The sequence below is a fragment of the Orcinus orca genome, chromosome 14, assembly GCF_937001465.1.
Source record: "Orcinus orca chromosome 14, mOrcOrc1.1, whole genome shotgun sequence".
Taxonomy (NCBI): domain Eukaryota; kingdom Metazoa; phylum Chordata; class Mammalia; order Artiodactyla; family Delphinidae; genus Orcinus; species Orcinus orca.
In genome coordinates this window covers 22,284,015-22,311,440 of record NC_064572.1, presented here as the reverse complement: position 1 = coordinate 22,311,440, position 27,426 = coordinate 22,284,015, and the positions used below count along the sequence as shown (strand labels likewise).

The following is a 27,426-nucleotide window of genomic DNA, read 5'->3' as shown; positions in this document are numbered from 1 at the left end:
CTGGCACATCCAGACGATGGAATGTTATTCATCACTAAAAAGAAATGAGCTATGAAGCCATGAAAAGACATGGAAGAATTTTCAGTGCATATTACTGAGTGAAAGAAGCCAATCTGAAGAGGCCATGTACTGTATGATCCCAACTATATTACACTCTTGAGTAGGCAAAACTATGGAGACTGTAAAAAAATCAGTGGGGTGGGGAGGAGGGGAGGGATGAATATGCAGAGCACAAAGAATTTTTAGGGCAGCAAAACTGTTCTGTGTGATACTCTAATGATGGTCACATGTCATACATTTGTCCAAACCCATAGAATGTACAACACCAAGAGTGAACCCTAATGTAAACGTTGGACTTCGGTGATGATGATGTGTCAGTTGTGGGTTCATTGATTATAACAAAACAAATGTATCGCTGTTTCAGAATGCTCATAATAGGGGAGGTTGTGCATGTGTGGGAATAGGGGCTATATGGGAACTCTGAATTTTTCACTCAATTTTGCTGTGAACCTACAAGGGCTTTAAGAAATAAAGTTTATTTAAAACTTTTAAAATAAAGAAGCGGAAAGATATGAGGTTGACTAGTACACTCAGGGTAGGGTGCAGTTGGGGTAAAAAGATTGTGACACTCACTTCTGAGTCTTACCAAGTTCTTTTGTCTATTTATGCCACACAGCTTTCACTGCTAATAACATAACTATAAGAACCAGAGTTGAATGTGAGCCAGGGAACTCAGCCAGGGAAGGGGCCAGGTAGACTCAATACTTGCCTACTTTTGCAGGAGTATCTAAGCCTGGCCGCAAGTATAATTCACCAAAGACTTGCTGAGCAGCTTTTCCTTTCATCTTTTACATTTTTGGCAAAAGACACATAAGACCATAATGGGTGTCACCAGTGAATGCCCATTTTAGAGGTGACATAGCTATCAATATGTAGGTGACATGATCTGGGCTTAATGAATAGATTACATTACTTGGTGTTTCCATGTATTCTGTTTCTGTATATTCTCTTTGTGTCTAATGTGCCACACAGGATGCTTGCACTCTTTACTAATCATATCTTAGGAATTCATACATCCCATTTTTTCCTGTTATCTAGAACAGAATTAGATGTTATCCAAAAAGTACAACATGCACACATTTTCAGCATGTTATTATGCCATATAGTCCTCCCCATAAAGAAAATTCTTAAGTAACAATGATTTTACCTGGTAATACTCTTTTGTTAAATTAATTTTTATTAAAGTATAGTTGCTTTACAATGTTGTGTTGGTTTCTACTGTACAGCAAAATGAATCAGCTATATGTATATATATATCCCCTTTTTTTGGATTTCCTTCCCATTTAAGTCACCACAGAGCATTGAGTAAGTTCCCTGTGCTATACAGTAGGTTATCATTAGTTATCTGTTTCATACATAGTAACAGTAGTGTATATATGTCACTACCAGTCTTCCAATTCCTCCCACCCCCACCCCCTTTCCCCCTTGGTATCCATACATTTGTTCTCTATGTCTGTGTCTCGGCTTCTGCTTTGCAAATAAGATTATCTATACCATTTTTCTAGATTCCACATATATGCGTTAATATACAATATTTGTTTTTCTCTTTCTGACTTACTTCACTCTGTATGACAGTCTCTAGGTCCATAGCTGGTAATACTCTTGATAAACATTGAACACTCTTGCTGTTCATGTTATAGCATCCTACATAAACGAATACCCCCTGCAAATGAAGCAAATGACAGAGGATTTATCTCCAAAATTTGCAAGTAGCTCATGCCACTCAGTATCAAAAAGACAAACAACTCAATCCAAAAATGGGCAGAAGACCTAAATAGACATTTCTCCAAAGAAGACATACAGATTGCCAACAAACACATGAAAAGATGCTCAACACCACTAATCATATGAGAAATGCAAATCAAAACTACAATGAGGTATCACCTCACACCAGTCAGAATGGTCATCATCAAAAAATCTACAAACAATAAATGCTGGAGAGGGTGTGGAGAAAAGGGAACCCTCTTGCACTGTTGGGGGGAATGTAAATTGATACAGCCACTATGGAGAACAGCATGGAGGTTCCTTAAAAAACTAAAAATAGAACTACCATATGACCCAGCAATCCCACTACTGGGCATATACCCTGAGAAAACCATAATTCAAAAAGAGTCATGTACCAAAATGTTCATTGCAGCTCTGTTTACAATAGCCAAGACATGGAAGCAACCTAAGTGTCCATTGACAGATGAATGGATAAAGAAGATGTGGCACATATATACAATGGAATATTACTCAGCCATAAAAAGAAATGAAATTGAATTATTTGTAGTGAGGTGGATGGACCTAGAGACTGTCATACAGAGTGGAGTAAGTCAAAAAGAGAAAAACAAATACCGTATGCTAACATATGTACATGGAATCAAAAAAAAAAAAAAGGTTCTGAAGAGTCTAGGGGCAGGACAGGGATAAAGATGCAGACGTAGAGAATGGACTTGAGGATACGGGGAGGGGGAAGGGTAAGCTGGGACGAAGTGAGTGAGTAGCATTGACATATAAACACTACCAGATGTAAAATAGATAGCTAGTGGGAAGCAGCTGCATCGCACAGGGAGATCAGCTCAGTGCTTTGTGTCCACCTAGAGGGGTGGGATAGGGAGGGTGGGAGGGAGACTCAAGAGGGAGGAGACACGGGGATATATGTATATGTATAGCTGATTCACTTTGTTATAAAGCAGAAACTAACACACCATTGTAAAGCAAGTATACTCCAGTAAAGATGTTAAAAAAAAAAAATCAGTAAGTAGATTACCAGATATGTTTTTACTAAAAAAAAAAAATAAATGAATACCCTCTGCATGTAGGAATGCTTTCTTTCTGAGATATTGCTACTTCATAAGGCAGCTCATCCCATTACTGCATAGCTAAAATTGTTATAAAGCTTTTCCTAACATTGACCCAAAATCTAGCTGTACACAACTTCCGTATATTAACCTAGTTTATCTTCTAGGTGCTGTTTCTTAAATCTTTTGGGTCAGGGACTCCTTTGAAAATCTGATAGAAGCTATCGAGAATGCTTTTCCCAGGGGAAAAAAAATTCTCACATTCATAAATTTTTAACAAATAATTTCAAGGATTTTCTGGACTCCTTGAAGGCTTTTTTAAAAAACCCAGGTTGAGATCCTCTGCTCTAGAGCAAGATATGTCAAGTTTTTCCTATATATTAAAGTATAATAAAGACTTAGGCTAAACATTCCCAGTTCCTTTAAGCAGTCCTAACATGACTTGATTTTAGACAGACCTTTGCTATCCACGTCACCTACTTTTATTTATATTTTAACGTCTATATCTTTCGAATGGGATGCCTTTAATTTTCATTTGAAATCATCTCAATCTGTTGGGACTGTTATTCATATATTTGGAACACTCTATAATAGCAGTTGTAGCATTCGCATCACACAGTACATTCTTGCCTTATATGCAGTTTCTCTTTAGCTTCATCTTTGCATCATCCAAAATCTCTGGGACAATGCTTAACACATTGTAGATATTCCAGTGAATATTTGTAGAATGAATAAAACTTCCTAATGCTTTTTTTGCATCAAAAGCTGCCAAGCAAGTTTTACCACATATTATACTGATGCATGCCTGTGAGGGATGGGGTGGGAGAGTGTGTTGCACCATACTTAAGTAGTAGCTTTTTGGAACCTAAACTGGGGATTTAATAACATTACTGTTTTTAAATTTCCTTGTACAAGAGCAGTTAGTTCCTTTATTATCTAGATAAGATGCCAAGGAAAACAAAATAGTGGTAACTCTTACTTTCTGTATGTAATATGCACAGTGGATATATACCACATCATAGGGGCTGCACAAACGTTTGCTAACTGGATGAATAATTAATGGTCATGAACTTGTAATAGCTAAAGTATGTAATTTGAGAGCTTGATTCACTATTAGTGAATGTTTTATGCTTCATATATCTTTTTTTATATTGAAGTATAGTTGATTTACAATGCTGTGTTAATTTCTGCTACACAGCAAAGTGATTTAGCCATACATACACATTCTTTTTTATATCCTTTTCCATTATGGTTTATCAAAGAACACTGAATAAAGTTCCCTGTGCTATACAGTAGGACCTTGTTGTCCATCCATTCCATACATACCACAAGTCTGTTCTCTATTTCTGTGAGTCTGTTTCGTAGATAGGTTCATTTGTGTCATATTTTAGGTTCTACATATAAGTGATACCATTCTAAAGATGAGCACCTTTAATTATAACTTCATGTATGCTTTGTAGATGTCAGGATAGGACACGTAACCTTAGTGTCCCCATTTTCTCCCCCCATCCCCCAAATTGCTGTAATTGATCATACATGATAGGAGACTAATGTAATTTTGGGCCTTCACCTCCTTGGGTCACAATCTTAAGCCAACTCATTCTTGGTTCATAGTTCATGTGACCTGGGAAATTTTTTTGCTGCTTCATAGGCAATTTTAATCAGCTTGGAAATCTTTTTTGTTGATGATTAACTATGCTTTTGGCTCTTCATATCTTCTCTTGAGGAACTTCCTCTATGTTCCTCCTACTGAGTAGAAGGTAAGGAACAGCAATGATTGGAATTCTCATCTTTTTTAAGCATCAAGAGAAACTACCTTTGTGGTTATATTGTTTACTATTTTGGCTCTGTTCCCTCCTTCCATTTAATCTAGGGATGCAACAGTGCCACTTTCTGAGCCTGCTGCTTTAACTGCATGATATTTTTAGGAATCCAAGGCATCTTTAAATAGGTATCTCTCTGCATAATACAAGAGCTTATCTTCCACTAGCCCTAGGTTACTTGAATTTGAGAACCTGGTGTGTGAAATTGATTGCTACATGGTTCTCACATCTCCACATTGAGAGTGAGCAGCTTTCCAGTGTAAGCTGTTGATAAGCTATTTAAAGACCCTGTGCTTCCTGAGAGAGGAGGAGGTTGAGTTAGCAAAGTGACAAGGAGACTGGTTTGTCAAGAGAATATCTAAGACCTGAACTGGGGCACTCTGTCCTGAGATTTGATCACTCTAGACTAGGTGTTTTCAACCAGCATTCATGGATCCTTGAAGCAGTGGTTCTCAAGGCTGACCAAACCTCAGAGTTAAGTCAGATAGCATTTTAAAACTGAGGATTCCTAGGCTGGTTCAGTATTCTTTTATTTGATGGTCAGTGAGGTACAGACGCAAGAGGAGACACAGGAGAGGCACATGAAAACGAAGTTTGTTATACTCAGAGGTCCTAGAGAGAGAAAGTCACTATGCCACAAGGGAGTGGGCTCAACCAAGCAGGTGGGGAGCCAAGAGAGAGCACAAGGACCTGTAGGCTAGTGTTCTTCTTGGGAGCGTCAGGTTGGATTACCCAAGTAAAAGTAAAAGAGCCAAGAAGATTTCATTGGTGTCTTTGAATGTTATTAGGTCATGGTCAGAGGAGGGCAGGAAAGGGAACTTGTGGCAGAGGCCAACCTTATCAACCTGGTGTACTTGGTCACCTGGGCCAGGGTGCTTATAGCCTACTTGTGGAGATGTTGAGGCAGTGGGGAAAATATTTTAAAAATGAAGTTTTAAAAATATTTACAAAAAAAAAATATTTACAATGAAGTGCCCCATCCTGAGTTTTTGATTCAGTAGATCATCAGGGTTAAAGCTTAGAAATGTATATTCTTAGAAGATTCTCCAGATGATCTTGGAAACCCCTGAAATTGTGGTGCAAAATTTTATGTGTCATGTTTCTGGGGGGGCTATAGCTTTCATCAGACTCTGGGAGTACACTGACCCCAAAGAGTTTAAGAACACTTGCTATCAGCCACTGGTTCTCAAACTTCAAGGTGCTCCAGAATTACCCAAGGACTTGTTAAAACACAGATTTCTAGGCCCTACCTCTCAGAAATTCTGATTCTGGTAGGGGTGAAGCCTGAGAATTTGCATTTTAAACTAGTTACTTGATACTGTTGATGCAGCTGGACAGAGGTCTGTCCTTTGAGAACCACTGTTTTAAGGACTTGGCTAACAACACTGTGCCTTCAGCATTAAGCTCTGGAAGTAAAGTAAACCTTTCAGGATTCTTTACCAATTAATGTAGTAATAAACTTAATGAAGCTTATCAAAGCTCAATCTAGTACACTACTGTAAGAGAATGGTAAAGAAAACTCCCTCCTTGCTGGCAAAGCAAGTGGCAGTGGAAAGTACACAGGCATTTTTAGTTGACCCATTGATAAATCTGTTTCATAAGCAATTGCTTCTTTTTAAAAAAATTTTTTATTGAAGTATAGTTGATATTATATGTTACCACACAGATTTTAAAGGTTATACTCCATTTATAGTTATTATAAAATATTGGCTGTATTTCCTGTATTGTACAGTATATCCTTGTAGCTTATTTTATACATAACAGTTTGTATCTTTAATCCCCTCCCCCTTCCCTCTCCCCACTGGTAACCACTAGTTTGTTCTCTGTATCTGTGAGTTTGCTTCTTTTTTGTTACATTCAGTAGTTTGTTGTGTTTTAGCAGTTGCTTCCTTATGTAGCATTTCTCCCCATCAGAGTAGAAAAATTCATAGTTCCACGACCATTTAAATGACTTGATTTTTTTTTTTTTAAGCTAAATCATATAACCTTTTGAGTATGCTCATGTTATCCAAGGCCAAGTAGAATACAGCTCGAAGTTTGACCTAAATGTGTTGGGAAGAAGGAAAGATGATCCTAAGGATTCCTGAAATCAGGAAAAACTGTTCTACTTTAAAAAGCTCTTAAAAACAGGTGGTCAGTGGTCAATGCAGAGAAGTTTTCAGATCCCTAAGGAGAAAACAACTGTTTGAAAAGCTATAAAACACTGCTAAATCCACAGGAGTCCCAAAGAAGTTTATTTGTCCAGACTGCTTACAGGCTGTCTGAAACTTTGAAGGAAACTAAGATCCTGGAAGGAATCTATTATCCATGAAGAGTCTAATTGTGAAACTTTCCTCTCTCTCTACAGAGATAAACTTAAGCAAGGCTTCTGGGCATCACTAATGGACCTTAGCTTTTTCCCTCCCCACTTAGCCTTAGGACTTTTGTTGCCTCATCCCCTTAGAGGGAGATGTCCTCAATGAAACAGGAACTGACCTAAATTAAGAAAACAGAGCTTTCCAGGGGAGGGATTTCTTTTAAAGGAAGTGTAGCAAAATTATATTAGTGGTTATTGACCTGAAATTAGGTTATGGGTATTCGTTTTCTCTGGGGTTTTTTGTTTTGTTTTTGTGGGTTTTCTTCCAATATAAACTTTCATTTGTCCTGTAATATGTTAGAAGGGAAGGAAAGTTCATTTTCAATGAATCATAATTTGTTAGTAATTCAAAGAAAACACTTTAGTGCCAAAGTCTTTATGTGAAATTCTCTCTTCCATTGTAGCCTTTTAACTTGGCATTGTAGTTAGTACTTTGTTATTTCAGGCCTGTCAAAATGTTGGCATAAGTTATAATACTTAACGAAATATGCTTGAAACTTTGATAACTTTGGTATTACCATATTTTGAATCTAAATACTACTTAGCATATGGATCATTATCACCTAAAATGTATTAATTTAAAAAATAACCAAAATAGCTACTCTATTATACTTTAATGGAAGTCGTGAATCCTCCTTGTTAGTTGAAAAATTCCGCTTCCAGATTGTTGCTGACATCATCATAGTTTTTGACAAAAAAGGAGATAATGGAGAAATAATTGTAGAGGCTTTGTTGACTTGTGCTTCACAAGTAACAGATGTTTGCCAGACAGAAATGAACAAAACCAATAAAGAAATAGATATCCTATTCAAGTTTCCAAGAGTACAAGCAGTGAAATGATTAATAAAAATTGGAAGAAATATTTTAAAATATTTTATTTAGCTTAACTTTGAATTTCTTCTGTGATTTTGATTATTAGCATTTTAACACATGCTTTGCATTTATGGTTGAGTAGATTTAATTTTGTAATATTTTTTATTCTCACAAAATTACATTTACTTTTTTTTTTTTTTTGCGGTACGCGGGCCTCTCACTGTTGTGGCCTCTCCCGTTGTGGAGCACAGGCTCCGGACGTGCAGGCTCAGCGGCCATGGCTCAGCGGCCATGGCTCACGGGCCCAGCCGCTCCGCGGCATGTGGGATCTTCCCAGACCGGGGCACGAACCCGTGTCCCCTGCATTGGCAGGCGGACCCTCAACCACTGCGCCACCAGGGAAGCCCTACATTTACTTTTTCAACGTAAGAGATGAAGGATCTGTGGATTACAGAAATTCTGTGCCCCAAAAGTCTCCCATGTAGTTATTTCTGCCAAGCAGAACAAGTCTTGGTTAACTTAATTTATTCTAAAATGGGAGATGTTACTTTTTACTTTTAATTCTGCCACCTTATGTCAGTAATACATGAACATTCAGCAGTACCCTTTTTATGCTTTCTTACATGCAAAAGCAGCAGTAGCAGTGTTTATGAAAAGTTTGGTTTAATTTTGTTTATCTTCGCTTTGCTCTTAAACATTAAATTGCTTAATGAATACAGTATTAGATCTTAGAATTGGAAAAAATCTTTGATATTTCATAAACAACCCCTTGCCAAAGCCAGAAATGGGATCCATCAGGGACAAGCTTGCCAAGTTAGTTTTCATCCAGATTCTTCTTGAGTGCTTCTTGTTATTGGAAGCTCACTACTTCATGACTAAGTGTCCCTTGGTTTGATAGTGTTTAATTATTAAAAATTTGTACATTCTTTGTGCTGAGCTAGAATTGGCCTTCATGGAAATTTTACTTACAAGCTTCTTCCTTTTCAAATTACCCAACCCTTTAAATAATTGTACATAGTTAATTATTGTTTGCTCTCCTCTTCTCCATTCCTTCAAATGATCCTAATAATTCATGATTTTTAAGTGTCGACACATCACAGTTTGTAATCGTTCCTCTTCTATTATGATGTCCCAAGTTGATCAAGATATTCAGAGATGGTATGACCAGTGCAAAATCTAAGGGGACCAGTACCTCCCTTGGTCTGGGTACTTTGTGTCAAAATTTGATTTGTCACCGCTCTGTCCTCTCTTTTTAAAAAATACATGACTTTGGGCTTCCCTGGTGGCGCAGTGGTTGAGGGTCCGCCTGCCGATGCAGGAGACACGGGTTCGTTTCCCGGTCCGGGAAGATCCCACATGCCGCAGAGCAGCTAGGCCCGTGAGCCATGGCCGCTGAGCCTGCGCGTACAGAGCCTGTTCTCCGCAATGGGAGAGGCCACAACAGTGAGAGGCCCACTTACCGCAAAAACAAACAAACAAACATGACTTCTATTGGCTTAGTGTCTTGAAATCCTCCCGGATTCTTTCATATGAATTTCTAGGAAGCTAGATCTCCCTTACATTCTACCTATGTAGTTGATTTTTTCAACCTAAAAATAGAACCTAACCTTTTGATTATTAACTTTGGGAGTAATCCAGTTCTTAATTGCATTTTTTGTGAGATATATTTTGGAATCATTCTGTCATTTATTAATTTGCAAATAAAGACAGCCTTCAAGTGATAGTGTGTAAGACCAAAGATGAAGAGATGCTATATTATAGGTTAAAAGCAGTACTATTATTCAGTACTATTTAACTAGGTACAAATGTACCAAGAACTGTCATCTAGCCCATATTTCATTGACTTACGTATTGCAAATTTTCTTGGTGAAAGTAACCTTTGTTTTTATTAAAAGACAAATTATTCTCAATGAGTATATTTGTCTCTTAGTAACTTTCACTGTGTGGGGTTTTTTGTTTGTTTGTTTTTTCATGATTCTAATTATCCATCTTAGAGTTTTTCTGGAGTTCATTTACTAGCATGTAGTTTTTTTCTAAATTGCCCCTTTCCTCCTTTATAAATATTAATAGATACCTCTCTCTAATACCTTGATAATGTCATGGTTTTTTTCAAAGATTGCCAGTAATGGCTCTGAGTTTATATCTGTCAATTTAATATTCTAACATGTAATTTATTTGAACCCTCTAAACTTGGAATTTTGGTTGTTTAACAAAAGCATGAAGATTTTCCTATTATTTTTCTAATAGTAGAGAAGTGAAGAAGGCCTAAATATCCAACACTGAGAAAAAGCAGAGTAAACTTAATGTTCATTTGCTTGATTATTAAGTATTTGTTAGATAGCTATTTTAAATGATGGCAATGTAATAACATGAAAAGAGTACTAAGTGGGGAATTCCCTGGCGGTCCAGTGGTTAGGACTCTCTGCTTTCACTGCAGGGGCCTGGGTTCAGTCCCTGGTTGGGGAACTAAGATCCTGCAAGCTACATGGCACAGCCGCCCCCGCCCCCCAAAAGAAATACTAAGTGAAATGAGCAACTTATAAATTATATGTGCCTTAAAACTTGGTAACAAATATACATACGTGTGGAAAAAGCAATTACATGCTTAACTGGCTGAGTTCATGGTTAGAACCATGGGATCCTTTTTTTCACCCATTTCTTTTGTTTTCCAAATTATTCTCTAATGTAATTATGTTATTTATAAGGAAAACTAGTTGTTTCTTGAAACAAAGCAAAAAGGATCCTATATCTGTTTTTTATGGTTTAGTTTATTTTTAATCCCTAGTTTACACTTTCTACATTAAAAATATTTTTTCTTGATAGAAATAATAGTGACAAAATAGGAATTAAATTAAACTTGCTTTTTCTTTTAACTCTTAGTGTTTTATTGTCTTCTCAAATGGTGTTTTTCAGAATATAGCTTTAGAAACTCTTATGTTGAATGGTTTACCTAATCCTGGTTGTTTCTTCTTTCTGATAGGTGACAAGTGTCAGTAAAGCATATTAAAAATAGATAAGTTTATTATGCTCTACCTCTTTTCCTTGGTAGTATATAATCTTGCATTTTCTTCTAGACTAGTTTCAGTTTCCTCCATTTTAAGTTCAAAGTTTGAAGTTTTATTCAGCAGATAGCAAAACACTTTGCTCTCTGCTGCCTCATGGCAACAAGCATGAAAACAATATGGTTGTTTCACACCATCTTACAATGTAAAAATCATTCATTCAGCTATGAATTAGGAAATCCAGTTTCTAGTCCCAGGGCTTCTACAAAGAAGTATTTTGATGAAAAAAATCACTTAATCTCTCTGAATGTCCATTTCTTCCTCTGTAAAAATGAGATTAATCTCTAAAGTTCCATTTCTATTTTAACAACTATCTTTCTTGTATTAAATTTTCTGATTCTCATTTTACTGCCTCGGATTTGAAAATCCACCTTCATTTTACAGTAAATTCCCGTACTTACCTGATGCTATTTTGGGACTTTTTAAAGTATCCATTGATTATTATTTATGTATGTTCTAGTTTCCCATTGTTGTATTAATTAGAGCATTGAAATTTGATGTATCTTTTAGGGCTAGTTTCCTATCATTGATTTGTATTTTTCTTTTCTTTATATTTGCTTTTCCATAAATTTGATTTGTCTACTTCCAAAAAATCTTATTGGTATTTTTATCAAAGTCATATTAAAGTTATGGAATAATTTATTTAAAAATTACATATTAGGGCTTCCCTGGTAGTGCAGTGGTTGAGAATCCGCCTGCTGATGCAGGGGATATGGGTTCGTGCCCCGGTCCAGGAAGATCCCACATGCCGCGGAGCGGCTGGGCCCGTGAGCCATGGCCGCTGAGCCTGCGCATCCAGAGCCTGTGCTCCACACGGGAGAGGCCACAACAGTGAGAGGCCCGTGTACCGCAAAAAAAAAAAAAAAAAAAAAACCCAAAACCAAAAAAAATTACATATTATTGACAGAGGTTTAAAGGAAACAGAATATTATAATATGAGCAAGGGAACCAAAGTAAATCATCAAGCATGATTACTGTATTAATGAATTTTGAGGTAACTACTTCTGAAGTTGTGATAATATTTCTAGTGGTTTTGAAAGAAGCGTGAATAACTTAGGAAAGAAGGTTAAATATTTAATTCTCGACATATTTGGCTTTATGTGGCGACAGGGTACAAGTATGGCTGTGTCCTAGTAACAGTATAAAATACAGGTTAGAAGGTGAAAATTTAGGTCTAAAAATATAGTTTGGAATTATTTGTGGAAAGAAAAATTGGTCATCTCAATGGCACACACCTGTGAAGTGGTAGAGAAAGAAAAGTACAGTCAGCCCTCCCTATTTGCGGATTCTGCATCTGAGGATGCAATCAACCGTGGAAAATTTCAGAAGAAGAAATTCCAGAAAATTCTCAAAAACAAAACTTGAATTTGCCTTGCACCTGGCAACTGTCTACATAGTATTTATATTAAGATTATAAGTAATCTAGAGATGATTTAAAGTTTATGGGAAGATGTGGGTAGGTTATATGCAAATACTATGCTATTTTATATGAGAGACTTGAGCCTTCAAGGATTTTGATGTCTTCCTGGGCCCTGGAACCAATCCCTCACAGATACAGAGGGATGACTTTAAGTGAAACCTCATAATATTGGGAGGAAGAAAGACTGATCAGGGAGATTCTGAAAGAGAAGTCCTAGATATGACAAACTGATAAAACTACTCGAGTTAAGAGTATGTGCTTTATTAGTACTCAGAAAGACTAGAAGGAAAAAATAAAAGAAAGGACACTGAATTCAGCCATAATGCTTATTCAGTCACAGAGACTATTTGTGTAGTGTTTTTGTGTTATCAACAATGATTTTTCTTAGTCAACTGTATGTCATAGAACCTATGATGTGATATTTACCAAGTTAAAAAATGAACACATTCAGTTGTTGCACAACTTTCCTCTTAATGACTGGGGCAGTTATCAAGGATATAGGTAACAAAGGAGGGAAAAGTGCATTAATTGAAGACATCCCATGCATATTGGTTGAATGAATGTCCTGCATGCTTAAGGGAGAGAAGAGAGTTTAAAAATCAAGATTATGTCTGTATCATCTGGAGATCCTCTTGGAACTTCATGGTCTATTGAAGGTACGAAACTGCTACACAACCTTTGCAGTGCTTGGAAGATCTACATGGATTTATTAATGTGAAGAAGTTAATCATTTGGGCACTACCATGATGCGAGAGTTTCATTAGAGTTTCATTACACGTTTCATTATATATTTTCATAGATTTATAGGGCAATAGGGCATAATGAAAAGTATTTTCCTGAATCTAGTCAGCCTTCAAATAAGGCCATATCAAATCCAAATCCTCTTTTAACTACTATTGTTGTTTCTCTTGTTTTCCTATCCTTATGTCTAAAAAAGAAATACTTAAAATGCTAATAAGCCACTGAAACTTAGAGGTTTTTGGTTTTTTGTAAAGTCTGTATACTTGGAGAAATCCACTTGTTTGTTTAGGCTTCCATATCTATAAAGATGAGGGATTTATTTCTTTGATAGCCCAAGATAAATGGGACTAAAATGCTAGTTTAACTCTTAATTATATGTAAAAAGGTTCTACAGTTATTGGAAGGAACAGATTTTCTTCAGATAGCCATACAGTGTTGCCTTCCTTTTAAGCCTCTGTTTACTTTCTCACCTCTGTTGACTTATTCAGCTTGTAACCTAGAAACCAGCTAAAAAGGAAGGAAGTCAGAGATGTGTATTTCTGGGCAGTAACTGGAGTAGTTTCCTCTTCCTCTAGCCTGGTTAGGCTGCCAGAAAAGACCTTTTACCCAACCAAAAAAAAGAAAGAAAAAAAAATTTTAACAGTAGCTCTTCAACTTCCTTCCTTAATTCATTAAGGAAGGTATAAGCCATAAGAAGAACCAGTTTAAAGGACTGAAATGCTCCTCGCCTCAAATTGGTGCTTTTCGCTGTCTGGAAGGTGATATTTAATACCATCCCTTATGAGTTGTAAGAACAAGAGAGAATTAAGGAGACTTGATGTAAAAGCTGAGCAACTTAACGCTTGCTACCAAGTGGTTTCTCTGTATTGTTACTTCACTATTTTTATTTGTGTTAGAAATTTGCCAGCGTACCAGACCAAACTCACACTCATATATTTATAAAAATATTTATCAAGGCCAATTTAAATATTAAAAAGATATTTATGGTTTTCAACTAGTTGCACTTGTACCCTTTATTTGCATTAAGAATCAACTATGTAGTATTTATATCAATGGAGAAGCATCTAACTTTAATGTAGCTCTGATGTAGTATGAAATAAAAGTGAATGGTTTTTCAGTATTGACATTATTTTGATTTTATAAAAATTATTGAATTATGTACCATTAGCAATATATAAATATTGTGGCATTTGGATTGTTAGCTAAGTGTAGGTCTTAATGCTGTTTGATTCTGTAGGGGACTAATAGTACTTGAGGAACAAAGACATGTTTTTAAGTTAATAACAACACATATAGTCAAACTTGAATTTATGTGAGATTGTAAGATGAATCTTGTGAAATATTTAACTCATTCTCTAATGTACAGTAAATTGTAGAAAAGTAGTATGATGTATATTTAAAATTTGATAGTCTATAATGTAATAATCTGAATCAAACATTTGAGGTTGTTTGTGGCTCAGAATAAGGCTGCCATATTACTCGTTGTTCTTCTGGAAACTTACATTGAATTCTTTTAATTCCATATATGTTTTATGTTCACGTCTTAAGTAATTAATTATGAATGAATTATTGGGATACTGTATTTTATATTTTGGCTGCGTTGGGCTTCATTGCTGTGTGCTGGCTTTCTCTGGTTGTGGTGCACGGGGTTAGTTGCTCCACGGCATGTGGGATCTTCCCAGACCAGGGCTCGAACCCGTGTCCCCTGCATTGGCAGGTGGATTCTTAACCACTGTGCCACCAGGGAAGTCCCTTTACTAACATTCATTGAATAATCATTACCCCTCTCTTTCATCCTTAAAACAGGATTGATTGAGATTTTAAGTGCAATCCATAATAGACTAAATTTAAAATATCTGTTTTTCAGTAGTTAACCTGATGTTTTCTTTGAAATGAAATTGATACATCTGGAATAGATTTAAAGGGACAGGGCATTGGCTGGTGGCTGGAAGTTTTTCTTTTAACATAATTTGATAAAATGGTTGTGTGTGCGGTGTTTAAAAAAATCAGTGTAAAATTTTAAATTTGTTGAAATTGAGATACCTAACATTGGGACAAATTTATAATAAAAGACCATTCACAAACATCATTAAAAAATAGGTGAATGAAGATGGTGTTTCAGAGACACTAGTCTGCCACCTTCTTGGTCTGCCGGCTTTCCGAATAAAGTCGTATTCATTGTCTCAAAAAAAAAAAGGTGAATGTTTTCTTGCACTTGCAGATATCTGACATTCTTTGTATTCAGTGTGTTTATTATACATACAGCACACATCTCAATTCAGACTAATCACATGTCAGGTGCTCAGTAGCCATGTGTGGCCATTATAGGTTTTTATAACTGTAAACTATTTAAATTATTTTTATAAACAATGAAAATGTTTCAGGAATATTTTTTAATCTGCCAAAATAAACATTACCGGTTCGTTTTTCCTTTGAGTAAAGTGTCAGTGAGATTGTTGGTTATGTCATTTGATTTAACTTAATTACTCCAGAAATGTTAAACTGTTTTCTTCCCTGCATTTTTAGAAATGTCAGTATATTTCTAAGGAGAAATGATTAAACTAAAAATAAACTATTTACTTGAAAACACACTTGAAAGTATTTTTGATGGTTTAAAGTTATGCTTTATTTTTTCCAGCTTGAGAGATATTTACACATTACTTGTTTTCTGCACTTTCTCCCCTTGGTAAATCTGGAAAGCAAAAACTTTGTATTTGCATTTGCTTTATGAAGGAGACAGTAAACTTGAGCTCTCAGTCTCGCCACTAGTCTGTCTTTGTCTGTTGTTAAAATTATGAGCCAGTCTCTATGGCGCAGCCAAATGAGTAATCACCAGTAATGTGACTCGTGCTGGAAGTGACTCCATCAGCACCTGTGACGGAGGATTAGTTACAGTTTACAGAGCACCGCCTCTTCCCTTCTCTCAGTGTGCCCTAAGCCAAGTAGTCGTTCTCATTTGGGTGTCTGCACTGTTGGAAGCTACTGCAGTGTGTTTCCACGCAGAGTACAGTGGGAAAAGGCTTTCTCTAGCTGATGGATGGCTGTTCTCTCTATTTGGAGTATCTTACTGGTTATGTAAGCGACCTCGGGAGAAATTATCCTGACCCAGATCGGAGGATGCAGTAGTGCTTCAGCTGCAGGATTTCTTAGTCGTTAACACCACAGTGCTGATGACAAAGAGCGAGTTGTAATCCTCATCACTGCCAGGACCGAGCCGGAGCAGACAGAAAATCGTCATTTGCTCGTCGGAGACTTGTTAGGTTACAGCCTCTGCTTCGTTCTGTGGTCTTGGCTTTTCTTACTATACAATGACGACGCTGCAAGTAAGCTTAGAAATGCTTGGTTTGAGAGACATTTGCCTGTGATTTTTTAAGACTTAAGAAGTATTTAGGTTAGATTAAAAAAAAAATACTGCTCAAGAACAAAATGGAAATGTCAGCAATACTTCTTGACCTTTAAAGCCTTGTCGTGGATATATGAGATTTAAAGATACTTTAAAATTCTCAAGAACAAAGTACGGTTTGTATTTTTCTGCTTCCTTTTTCTTTTGTCTTAATTTACATTTGGTTTTGCTTCTCAGCCTTAGGAATTAAGGTCACTGTCTTTTATAGATCCAGCCTTAGTGTTCTTAGTTTTAAGAATTTTTAACGATTTCATTTGTTTAGGAAGAGATTTATTGTGTGTGCAGTAATTTCATAACACTGTAAAGATTAAAAAAAAGACCTCAGTTGTTTAAAGTATTATAGCAGAAATGTTTTAGATTAGGGTTTTAGAATATAATGTGTTAAGGGAAGTAGGGGTGTTTGTTTTGTGAGGGTTTTCTTCTGTGGTGTATTCTTTTCCCCACCCCCAACTTGTTTTCTAACAGTATCGTGTTTTTCAATAGACCTGCTTGGGTGGGAATTTGGACTTTGTTCTTTCGAGTCACTCCAGTCTTTTTTTTTTTTTTTAAGACTAAACCTTGACTTCTGAAATGTATCCTAGATTGTTTTCTGCTTTAGTATTCCTTTAGGGAGATTTATATCAGATTTTTGTAGTTAATGAGCCTGATTTTTTTCACTTGGAAAAGGAATTGTTAAATGTTAACTGGAGATTGTTAGAAACTCAGACTGTAGACATAAACTCCATGAATTTCCAATTAAATGTTAAATGATGAGCTTTAAAATGGTTTGTTTGAGCAGCTGAGTTATGTTTGAGAACTGCAGCTGATTTATTTTAAAAATGTATTTTCGAGGAGGGCTCATCTGTTCGCCTCTTCCTCATGTGAATGGAATGTGGTGCAGCATGGAGCCCCAAACAGGATACAGTTGTTCTAAGCATTCTTCCTATAGCGTGGTAGGCCCTACTAGAAATGCAGACTCTCAACTAAGTATTTATTTTGGCTTTATACTATTTTTAAAGTACAGTTAACAAAGACAAAGGACCTTAAAAGAACTCCCAATCCATTAATAAAATTGAAAAAGTGTTTTGTTTAATTGGTAGTTTTAATTTGGATTTTCAAAGGCTTTTTTCAGCATTAGAATAATAGTCTTTTTATGATTAGGGCCATATTCTACTGTGACTTTCATCAGATGGTAGCTCCTTGCTTCCCCTTAGGCTGTGGAAGTTCCTCATAGAATGGTATATCTTTAGAGTCTTGAATTACTTAGCTATGCATGAGTTCTAGTTACTTTACATTCCAGTGCACCTAGACCCATGAAATACTTACTACATAAAAATCTGTAGGATCCATTCGCTTTTATTTAAATATTTTTTATTTTTAAGCTAATAATGTCTTTGAAATGGTTATGTTTGACTTGGATACAAAAGTTAATAATGGTTACATCATTGACTTGCCACTTTAGGGAATCAGGATGTATTTTTAACTCTTAGCTTTATATGTTGTTTGTCTTTAATTTTTCCATAAAGTACGAACAGTTGCATATTTTTAGGGTTGCTTGTTTAATATATATTAAAACATTTCTTTAACAAGTACTATAAAAGTATTTATCGGCACTTGGTGGGAACATATTTTTAGTTTAAAAGTAATTGCACATTTTAAAATTTGCAGGTCGTGGCCCTGTTTACTAATATTTAAGAAGCATGGTATACTTTTGACTTCCATTTGTACATGGTTATTATAAGTCTTCATGTATCAGAAATAGACGATTATAAACCAGTCTTTTAACATTTCTGATAGCTAAATTCTACCAGTGGCTTTCAGTTTAGATACCCTAAAATGAGAAATTCTTTATTTTAGCCTAGAAACTAAACCTTTGTTTTTTCTAACTCAGTAATTTAAATTATGATAAATTGGCCTGTTGAAATTTACCCTTAGAACTCTGACCTACCTTAAAAAGCTGAGTTCTGAGAGGTTCTCTTCACAAGAATGTTTTTCATATTATAAAATGACTAGTTCTCATAGGAAATGCAAACCACCTGTATTATTTGCGTAAGAAAGAGGCACTCAAGACTGGAGAAGTTTACTTTTTTTCCAGATCCTACTTAATTGAATTGTATCTTTAGCCACTTAGATAATACCTTTTGTAGACCTTTTTGTTAACCTTCCCAAGTTGATCCGACTTGGTACTGTTTAAAAAGAAATAGAGCATTTGATAAAGTTCAAGAATTAAATGTTCTCCTGAGAAGGTGCCAGTGTTTTCTAGTTTACTAAAAACTAAACAAAGATATAATATGAAAATGTTACATATTACACTAAGGAATTTAGTTATGGTAAATGGAAAATGTTAGATGGCAACAGTAGCAGGAGATAGCTAAATAATGGGGGAATGTCTGTTTTGAAAATGTAATTTCTCACCCCAGTAAAAATACTTTTGATACATATGTAGTACTTAAAAGGTTAGACCTAGGACATGGGAGGGAGGATATTACTGTGACTAGGTTTTCTAATCATAAATACTGAAAGTAGGTGGAGGTGTAAGAGAATTTTTTTCATGTTAATTTGTGAAAGAAGATATCATTTATTAGTTCATGGTGTGGATAGTGTAGAAATAAGGCATGTTTAAAATATTTATTCCTCTGTGTTCTTAGCTTTTTCAAAACACAGACTCCTCAATGAATCGAATTGAAAGCTTTAAAAAGAATTTCTTAAATAGAGAAATTAACTGCTTAAGAGCCATTCTGAATTAAAAATCTTGAAGAGTTTTTCCCCAGAGTGTTTATTAGTTATGATTAGTAAGATGTTAGATTTATTTCAGACATAAATAAGAGAAGGGGGAAATACAGCGGCTTTGGATCTCCTGGGGATTTTTACTGTCTGTGCCGAAAGCTTTGGTTTGCATCCAAATGGTCGCAGAAGTTGCCTGTAGCAAGAAAGATTTCCCCATGTGATATAGGTAGTTTAGCAACTTAGTTCCTTGTTTATTTCATTTTCCAAACTTAGATTCTTTTATAGTAAAGCCACTATGTTTTTAAGATGGTGGAATATTTTTAAAGTTTTAAAGCAGTATCATGGATATAATGTATTTGGTTTTTATTCAGACTGCGTCTATTCGAAAGTGATTCTGATAGTCATAAGAAAAATGCATATATAGTACCTTTATTTCCTTCCTCTTCCTCTCCTGCCTCGCTCACTCCCACCCCCACCCCAAGATATGAGTAAATTTCTTTATGTAAAAGTTGAGTCTCCTTTAAAACAATCAAATGACCATGGATTTACTCCCCCCCGCCCCCCCCCCGCCCCGCCCGTGTTTTGTTTTGTTTTTTAATAGTGGAAATCTGGAGAGACTTTACTGAAAGGTCGGTTTTGTGTAATACTTCTTACCTCCTTCTTTTCCTACACCCTTCCCCCATGCTGCTCTTACTGAAGCAGCTGGATTTTTATTTGTGCTTGGGGCAGGGGCGGGGATGAGTAGTACACGGGGTGGAGTTAAAAGACCAGATGCATCCTGATCATTTAAAATCCTTCTTGATGTGAATGAGCTAGGGAAAAAATTACACATGTAAATCATAACTACTCTGTTTTATAAAGAATAATACTTACAATATTTTAAAGAGTTGGGGTAATATGCTCTCCTACCCAGTTTACTTTTTCAGAAGCAATTTCTCTTTTTTTATATTAGAAATTTTTATACACATGTATATTTGATTATATCCCTCTTTTAAAATAAACTGGGACTTATACTGGAATTTTTTCATATCATTTCTTAAAATCTTCATTTCTTTTAAATAAATAGAAAGTACTCTATTATATGGATAAAAGCATCACTTTAGCTTATAATATGAAAACTGATAGCAATTGGTATCCTAAAACCATTATGATAATGACTTTAATAGGTTGTATTTATATATACCCCTTCACATTTTGAGGATAAAATCCAGAAAATAACCATTAGAATTTTTTTTTTTCTCTTACCAGACTTTCAAACCCCTGGTTGAAAAAAGTATACCCAGTTCAATCACTGCAGTAGAATTCCTTGTAGATAAACAACTGGATTTTTTAACTGAAGATAGTGCCTTTCAGCCCTACCAGGTAAGAAATTTTAGGTTGCTTTAAAAAATTAACTATTCACTAAACTTCGCTGATATTCAGATATTCTTTAGAATATTCAATTCTAGCTAACATCAAGGTGTATAATAAACCCAGTGCATCTGATAAATTTTGATTATAGGATAAATGATTCATTTATCCAGTCAAGAAATATATACCGAGAACTTACTATGAGCCAGCCAGCATCCTGTCGCATGCACAAGTAAGCAAAATAAAAGTCCCTGCCATTCTAAAAAATGTTCATTGTTAGAAAATAACTGGTTAGATATTAGTATAAATTATCTTTGTCTCCAGCTCTAAAGGTTAAGAATTGAGTCATTAATGTAATTAAATGAGATTAGTGTTTACTATATACATTCATATCAGTTTAGCATAATAGTAGTTCATTTTCTTTTTAAGTGGGAATTTTTCTTTAGGTTGTCATTAATTGAATTGTTCAGTTTCTAAATTTTAATTCCCAGTTGTTGCAATTTAAATACAAATACACTTAATTGGAAAAAACGTTCTCTAGTAGGTTTTTAGATTTAAATCATGTAAAGAAACTCATATCAAAAGTAGTAAGCTAAATGTTTTTTAAAATCTCTAGTTAAGTTCTATCAGTTAATTTTTTAAGGTTGAAGTAAAAATGCAGAGAAGTTTGTTTTCTTTGTATATTTGGATTTTAGGTTGAATTAAATTAGTATATTTTATACGTTTTTTTTTTACTTAAATGTTTAAGATAATATAATAAGTGCCTTGAAAGAAAGTATGAGTGAACTAGTTTGACTTTCTTTTTTTAATAGAGCTGAAAGTCCATACTCCTATTTCATTTCAGAATAGTTACTGTTTTTCAAAAGTAAAATATAGAGGCATTGTTTCCATGGAAAGAACAAGAGCTTGAGTTAATGAGCAGTGGTTTGCTGTGTGTGAAGTTATAATACTTAGGGAATTAGTAGTGATGTGCCGCTTTTATTAGATCTACCAAAAGTAGATGATAGTTCTCTCGATTAAATGTTATTTCTTACTTTGAAGTCTACATGGGTATGTTTTTGTCTCTTCACATTATTTTTCACAGTTCATTAAATGGCCTCATTTTTGTACTGTTACCTTTTGCTCTTTGTTTGCAGTATTTACAGCTAAAAATTCATAGCAGTTCCAGTTTAATATTGGAGGTGTTAGAGCTTTTCCCTCGGGTTTTATTTTGTTTTGGTTTTGGTTGTAAATGCCATTTAGCTTGCTATAGCCTTATTTGTCTCATTTCTAACAGTCTTTTAGTGGGAATTAGCCTAGGTGAGTATAGGTAAAAATCAAAGGAACCTTCTGCCTCAGTATTTTAATTCTGTGGCTGCTGATTAGCACTGTAGAAGCTTGGATTTGATTTAGAGAACTGAAATCATTATGTAGAAATTACTTTTAAAAATAAACTCTTGCCAGGTGGCCTAAAACTCTACAACATGTTTATTAAAATTATAGTGATTGAAAGAATTAGAAATAAAGGCTTAAGAGCTAAAGTCTTATTTGACTTGGTGATGTGTATGATTGTCTTTGTTAGCTATTTATATTTTCCCTGCTAGTATAGGTAAGTTGACCTCTGGCCTAGAAGGATATGATCTTCCAAAGGTGATGTGATTCACTTGACATTTTAACCATTTGCGCTTCACAAGTAATGTGAATTCTCAGTTGTAAGAGATCAGAAGGAATTACACTAACAGCACTTGGTTTAGGATCCAGCATACCTTAATTTTAGTGTTTCTTAAGAGTTTTAGAAGTAATAAATGGTATACAGTAAAGCTTTTTTGTATACATTTTAATTTTTATATTTAATGTTTTTTAACCAGGTTAAAAATATAAAAAGTTTCTCCAATATGTAAATTATTGACAGCTACTGTAATTTTTTGAATGAAAATTTACTCCAGAGACTGAAGATGGCTTAGTCTAGGTTTTCAAAGTTATTTATTTAAATGAATTTATAAAATACAGACATACTCTACATAAAGAAAATACTTTTAGAGTTCATGTAATTAGAGTGGCTTTATCCCACAATGCTTTTCTCTAACCAGTTGTCCAAACAGTACATTAAATTCCTTGGCATGTTAAACATGGCAGCTGTTCCTGGCGTAGATTTTGTAAATAGTGCCTTGGTAAATCTTAACCTTAGGGTAACCATATGTAAGTCGAAGGGCGTTTGGGGAAAATTGAACAAGTTTTTAAAATGGTCTCCCTGTTTTTTCTCATTTCTTTAAATTTCATGAGGCAGTTTCTTCTGAATCTGGGTGTTAATTGTCCTTTGTAGACTTCTTATGTGGGATGGGGAAGAAAGTCTTCTTTGGAAATAGCCTTTCTGTATAGAGTACACCTAAGTTTTGTTTGAAAAATTCCCACAAGTGATGATTCATTGTGAATCTGTTTAAATAGTTTTATACTGGGAATTCCCATTCACCATCTTTCTCCTTGAGTGCTCAGCATTTTATTCTGTAGTAGTACTCTCCCTTTAGTTACCTTTATAGTGGTGCAGCCCTATTTTTTTTTTTTTTTGGTATGCGGGCCTCTCACTGTTGTGGCCCTCTCCCGTTGTGGAGCACAGGCTCCGGACGCGCAGGCTCAGCGGCCATGGCTCACAGGCCCAGCCGCTCCGCGGCATGTGGGATCTTCGTGGACCGGGGCACGAACCCGTGTACCCTGCATCGGCAGGAGGACTCGCAACCACTGCGCCACCAGGGAAGCCCCCTATTTTTTAATATGTCACAATAACATATATTGTAAGGTAATGGTTAGGAAACACATGACTCAGAATTAATACAGATCCTTTCCCTTTTAGGTCACTGGTTTGCACTTATCTCTCTGAATGACTTCAGTGTATTGAGTATCAGATGGCATGTATTAAGTTAATTGATTTGTTCTTTTTTAAAAATATTTATTTATCTATCTATCTACACTGGGTCTTAGTTGCGGCTCACGGGATCTTTTAGTTGTGGCATGTGGGATCTAGTTACCTGACCAGGGATCGAACCCAGACCACCTGCATTGGGAGCATGGAGTCTTAATCGCTGGACCACCAAAGGAAGTCGCAGTTTGGTCGTTTTTTTAAGTTACGTGCGGTTGGTGGATCCGGGTGCAACCATCATAGATTATAGTTTTCAGTATTTTGGAAGGCAAGTTGAATGAGGAGAGAAATCAAATCAACATTTTATAGACAATATAATGAATGCATATTAATACATTGCTGATGCAGCGTACCATGGTATTGTTAATTCTGTTTTTCCTTCCTTTTGCACACAAATGAGTTTCTGCTTCCTCCTTTCAGATTTCCTGATCATGCCTGGCTGCAATTAACTTTCTTTGAAGTAAAGGGGGAAGGGAAAAAGAGAGGAAGTAGGAGGGAGCTCTTCAGATTCTATGTCTCTCAGCTGGCTGGGAAGGAGGAGGAAAAAACAAATTATTGGTTCTTAAAGATGCTTTTTATAGTTTTCGGTTTTTTTTTTAATTACTATGATTTCTGTGGTATGGTTGCTTTACTTTGGAGGATGAGTACAGAAGTTTTAAAAAACTTTCCACTAAAATTTGAAGTTTTGATCAAGTTCATGTAAAAAAGTTTGATAATGAAATATGAACATTGAACTTTTAGCATGATTTTGAAATCATCTTGTCCTGGATTTTGGCTTCTGGCCATGCACACACCTGCAGTTTCAGGTTGGTTGCCTCATAGAAGATGTAGAAGAGATTATTTCTTACCTGAAAATTGTACATGACTCATATCAATTAATCTGGGTTGGTCTGGCTTGTTAGTCCACTGTTTTCTAGGGATCACAATCCTTTTTGCTTTTAAATGTAATAAAGGAATAATACAAAGGGCACTAGTTGAAAACCATTAAAGGTTTGAAGCAGAATGTGCTGGCTTAAAATTATACCCAATGTCTATCTTATTGTATATTAAAATTCACTGTATTGGGTTGGCCAAAAAGTTTGGGTTTTTCTGTTTTCTTACGGAAAACCCACACGAACTTTTTGGCCAACACAATAGTAAAGAGGTATTTTCCCTACAATAAGGTAGAATCATCCTAGACCTGAAGGAATGAACCTATTTGAAGTTCTTGGTCATTATAATGTGCTAAAAGTTCAGAGATAAGACTACTAATACCTCAGTTTCTATCATTGCAAAATACAGACATTGAACTACTTTACTAAGTCCTTGATATAGTACTGTTGTGCTGTGAATTGCTGGTTGAAGGGAATGCATGGAGCAAACCTGAGTATTTTCTTAGTTCCTAGACTAAAGATTGATTAAGGACTTTAACAGAGAAGAGTCTTATATTATTTAATGCAAGTGTCTGAACTGTGTTGGGTCTGTTTATCATTGCTATATGCTTCTTCAGTGAGAAAGTTGTTTTTTCAGTTGGAGTCTATTTTGAACCACATTCCATCATTGATTACATAAATTTATTGTCTGCAGTTTGAGAATATCCCTAAGTTAGTTGTTGCTCAACACATCTGGTTTACTAAAAATAGTTTAAGGAGTGGAGTGTAGCAGAGACATATATGTTTTTCCTTCTAAATTTTTGTTATTTGGAATTGCTTCACTACCAGGATGAGATGAGTTTGAGTGAGGTGAAATTTAGCCTTCAGTCAGCCTAGATGAACAATCAACTAGTTGTTTGGTTGTTACCTGCGCAATGTTATATTTTGTTGAGTGAAGTATTTGACATAAGTGAGCCACTGAAAAGTTTGAAAATCTTGTTGGTAATAATTTGGCTTATAAGCAGATTTATTCCCCAGAGAACTATGTCGATATTGCTAATAGTTTAGAGAGGAAGTAAACAGAACTTCATTGTTAGTATTGCTGTGGTGGGTAGAGAAAAGACAACTTTTTTGCCCTTTTCTTTACTCTCGTTTCAATTTGTAGTATAGATATATCACTTTAGAGCATTTTTAAACTAACATTCCTGTAGAGGAAATGAGAATTTGACCTGGTACAGGATTTATGTAGTTAGGTAAATGTTTCTGTCCCAGAATTACTCTCAGATTTGTTCTTTCTGGTGTCAAATTACTGCTCCCTCATTAATTTTACTAAAAGAAAAAAATAAATTGACTTTCAGAAACTGCCTAGAAAACTGTTGTTTTATTTTTATGATAGAAATTGGTGGGTTTTTGTTTGTTGTTTTGTAATGATAACTGAACTTGGTATTGAGAGATAGGTACTTATAAGAAATAACGGAAGTACACCTCCTATTAGGATACGGGAGTGGAGTGTGCTCACACCCCATCCTCGAGAATGAGAGCTTCTGCTCCTGAGTTGAGGTGGGGAGAGATGGGCTCAGAACAGAAGCTCCACTTACTGTTAACTCACTTGATTTTTTTTTTTTTTTTTTCCCAGAAAGGAGTGTTTAAATGGCAGTTTTATGCTCAGACTCTACTTCCCTTTGACTTACCCTTGAAATTTTTAAATGTCTGGTGTTAGAAACATCCCAACTGACTTCATTCATTTAGCAGTTATTTAAATTATGTGGTTTCCCTATTCATAGCATCCTGCTTAGGTGCTTGATGGTTTTAAAAAGTTGATAAAGGGACTTCCTCGGTGGTCCAGTGGTTAAGACTCTGCTTCGACTGCAGCGGGCACAGACTCAATCCCTGGTCAGGGAACTAAGATCCTGCATGGGAACTAAGATTCCCACAGGCCGCACTGTGTGGCCAAAAAAATAAATTAAAAAAATAAAAGTATAAGTCATAGTCCTTATTAGTTTCCAAAGAGTTTATAATCCGTGATAACAACTTAGATTTTTAAAAATGTCCTTGAAATAGGTTTGATTTAAGGAGCCAAAAATGCATAGTAAAGACTTAAGGAATACAAAAGAAAGAAGCCAGCAGAGATTGAAATGGTATAAAGAAGTATCATGAAGAGGGTAAAACTTGAATGGGATTCTTCTGAATGGAGATGGAAGTGAAAGATAGGGAGAGTGAGGCAGACATTTAGCAGAAAGGATTGCGTGATCAATGATGAGGTAGATTTAGGGGTCAGTAGAATATCAGTCTAGCTAGAGAAGAGAGTTTGGTTTTGAATATAGACATCATACCAGAGAAGTAAGTATTGTGGGGTCAGATAAAAGAGGAAAAGGATTGCTAAGTATGGTTACTAAGTGACTTTTATCTTGTAGGCCCTATGAATTGTTGGAAGCTTTGAAGCAAGAGAATAACAAAAACAAAATTTTCTACATAACAGTGACATCTGGTTATTGTACTATATCAGAAGGAGCTAATTGATGGCATCTTTTGTCTTAGATAATCAGCCTAGCTATGAATTTTGAAGTCAATTCATGCAGATACGGTTTCAAATCCTAGCTTTGCCGTTTGCTAGCTATGTGACATTGGGAAAGTCTAAAGCATGCTCAATAATTGGTTTCCTCATCTATAAGATTAATATACTATCCATCTCAGAGTTAGAAAGATTAAGTGAATGACACATTTAAAATGAGCTTATTACTACATAGAAACTGCTCAATAGAAGGTCACTGCTATTTAGACATGCTCTAAATCTCCCTTTTTATAGATGGAGTCTTAAACCTTTGTGGTAGATATTTGAAACTCCTTTCTCTTCTTACCATATGCAGCCATTGGACATTTCTCTGCCACCATCTGCGCCTCTTTTAACAATCTGTTTTATTTGTCTTCTCTGGAACTCTCACCATTCCTTCTGCAGCTGGTGCTAGATAAACTTTTTCGGTGTTGGTACAAGCCATGGTCACTGTGTAACAGAACATGTCTTTGTAGTAGTATTTCTTCTTCCCTCTCCCCCTTTTTAAAAAGTATATTTAGATAAGATTCCTCAGTGACTTCTTAAACTCCTGTTTTAAGAAAATGATATTAGAAAAGATGCAGAACCCTATTGTGGGATTACTCTCCACAACA

At 35.5% G+C, this 27,426-nt stretch overlaps 2 protein-coding genes across 6 annotated transcripts in view; one reads left to right on the top strand and one right to left on the bottom strand.

Annotated features, from left to right (window-relative positions):
* JMJD1C (jumonji domain containing 1C) overlaps nucleotides 1-27,426 on the top strand; it is a 314,373-nt gene that overhangs the window by 222,487 nt on the left and 64,460 nt on the right. For 3 of the 5 annotated variants that reach the window (XM_033406071.2, XM_033406069.2, XM_033406067.2), the window contains exon 3: nucleotides 20,416-20,529. The exons of 1 other annotated variant lie outside the window; for it this stretch is intronic. Coding sequence is in view for 2 of the 4 variants with exons in the window: in XM_033406069.2 (XP_033261960.1) it covers nucleotides 20,416-20,529 (114 nt within the window). In the remaining 2 variants the exon portion in view is untranslated. Of the gene's footprint in view, nucleotides 1-16,014; nucleotides 16,573-20,415; nucleotides 20,530-27,426 lie in introns of those variants that run through there. One more of the 5 variants, XM_049697173.1, reaches the window with a different exon arrangement.
* The window catches only part of REEP3 (receptor accessory protein 3), a 393,590-nt gene that overhangs the window by 321,340 nt on the left and 44,824 nt on the right, over nucleotides 1-27,426 (bottom strand). The window lies entirely within an intron of this gene.